The 1720-nt window shown below is 41.5% G+C and overlaps 1 protein-coding gene across 1 annotated transcript; it reads right to left on the reverse strand.

Moving 5' to 3' along the window:
* Nucleotides 1–295: 295 nt before the first annotated feature.
* Nucleotides 296–1217, reverse strand: LOC131224808 (phytosulfokine receptor 1-like). The gene has a single exon (XM_058220212.1). The coding sequence runs from the start codon at nt 1133–1135 to the stop codon at nt 296–298; it is 840 nt and encodes a 279-aa protein (XP_058076195.1). The 5' UTR covers nt 1136–1217.
* Nucleotides 1218–1720: the final 503 nt, after the last annotated feature.

Consider the following 1720-nt stretch of genomic DNA (forward strand, 5'->3'; position numbering starts at 1 on the left):
CTCCATCCAAGAAGATCCTTGAGAGAGGTATCCCCTTTCGTTTAATAAAAAAAAAAAAAATACAATTTTAGGGAATAACTACCTTATTAGTTACGTGGTTAATGGAATTTGAATTCTGGGGTTTCCAAGGAGGGGATTATACACGTACAGAAAATGCATTTTTGTAACTTAAACAAGGGAAATGATAAAATTCAACCTGATATACTGTAATATGGTATGTGTTCAATCACGGCATAACACAGTACAGCAGACTGTATTTTATCATTTCCCCCTTAAACAAACCCTTTAAGATGTTTTAGAATAATCTTTCCAAGTAGAGGACAATTACAAGCTGAAGATACGACATTACTTCAATTCCAAATCTCAAATCGACCAGGGCTGTTCTGCTTCTCTCCATTGGGGCAGTTTCAGTTTCCTTCGATGCAATACGGCAAGAGTATAGATGTTGACCACAGAAGCCAGTGTTCCCCTCAAAACTTGAAGGTGGGAAGGTGGAGAACTGCCCTCCTGAAGGGATCGCCCCAGACAAGCCGTTGTTTGCTATATTGAATCTTGATAGAAAGCTGAGCTTGATTAGAGAAGAGGGTATGGCTCCCACGAGCTTATTTAAGGACAGATCCAATATCTCTGGGTTCTTCATGTTAGATAAACCATCTGGAATTGCTCCAGTGAGGTAGTTCTTGCTGAGATCCAGTACATGAAGATATTTCAAATTCCCAAATTCCGGCCGGATCAGTCCTGTAAGCTTGTTGCTGCTCAGAACCAATGATGGCTTGAAGCTGCTAGCATGATTGTACTGCCACCCACTTGCATTTTGATTGGATTTCATGAAAAATGGAAAGTCGGAAGGTGTAGACTCTCCGTGCGAGACGTTGAGGAAAATGAGACTCTTCAATTGTGTCAAGCTTTCGGGGATTTCTCCTGTGAGTGAATTGTTGGACAAGTCCAAATAAAAGAGAGAATCTAAGCTACCTAACCATGAAGGGATGTTTCCATTCAAATGGTTCCAAGATAAGTCTAACAGTTGTAATTGAGTACAGTTTCTCAACCAGGGAGGAACTGAACCAGAAAGGCCACAGTTCGGAATGATCAGAACCTCTAGGCTCTTGAATCCTTGAATTCCATATGTGGGCATTTCTTCGCCATGGAAACTCTTGGTGAGTACCAAAGTACTTAGGTTCTTGCATTGTTATAGAACCCCAAGTGCCGCTGAAATGTTTCTGAAGCTATTCTTCGACAGCGACAGGGAAGCGAGTTCCTGAAGGTGTTTGAAGCTGTTGGGAATTTGGCCACCGAGGCTGTTTTTAGCAAGGTTTATGGTCTTCAATTCTCTGCAGGAGGATAAACTATCGGGAATGTTGCCACGAAACTGATTCGAGCTGAGATCAAGACGGCCGAGATGGACCATTGCTGTGCAATCAAGATCTTACCCGCCACTAAAAGAGTTATTGTTTAGATTAAGAAAGCGGAGTGATGACAAGCTCAACAAGGATGAGGTTACTGAAAACATCTGGCAGAAAAAACCGTTCGAATGAGCAGAAATTAAAAACCTCCAACTTTCCAAGCTTACTGAAAACATCTGGCAGATTCCCTGAAAACTCATTAATTGAGAGATCCAAATGCATGAGGTTAGAAAGATTACCTATTCCATCACTCAGGAGCCCAGATGGTCTGTTGTTGTGAAGCTTCAACTCATTCAACAACACCAACTCAAATAAAC

This window comes from Magnolia sinica, chromosome 2 (genome assembly GCF_029962835.1).
Source record: "Magnolia sinica isolate HGM2019 chromosome 2, MsV1, whole genome shotgun sequence".
Classification (NCBI taxonomy): Eukaryota; Viridiplantae; Streptophyta; class Magnoliopsida; order Magnoliales; family Magnoliaceae; genus Magnolia; species Magnolia sinica.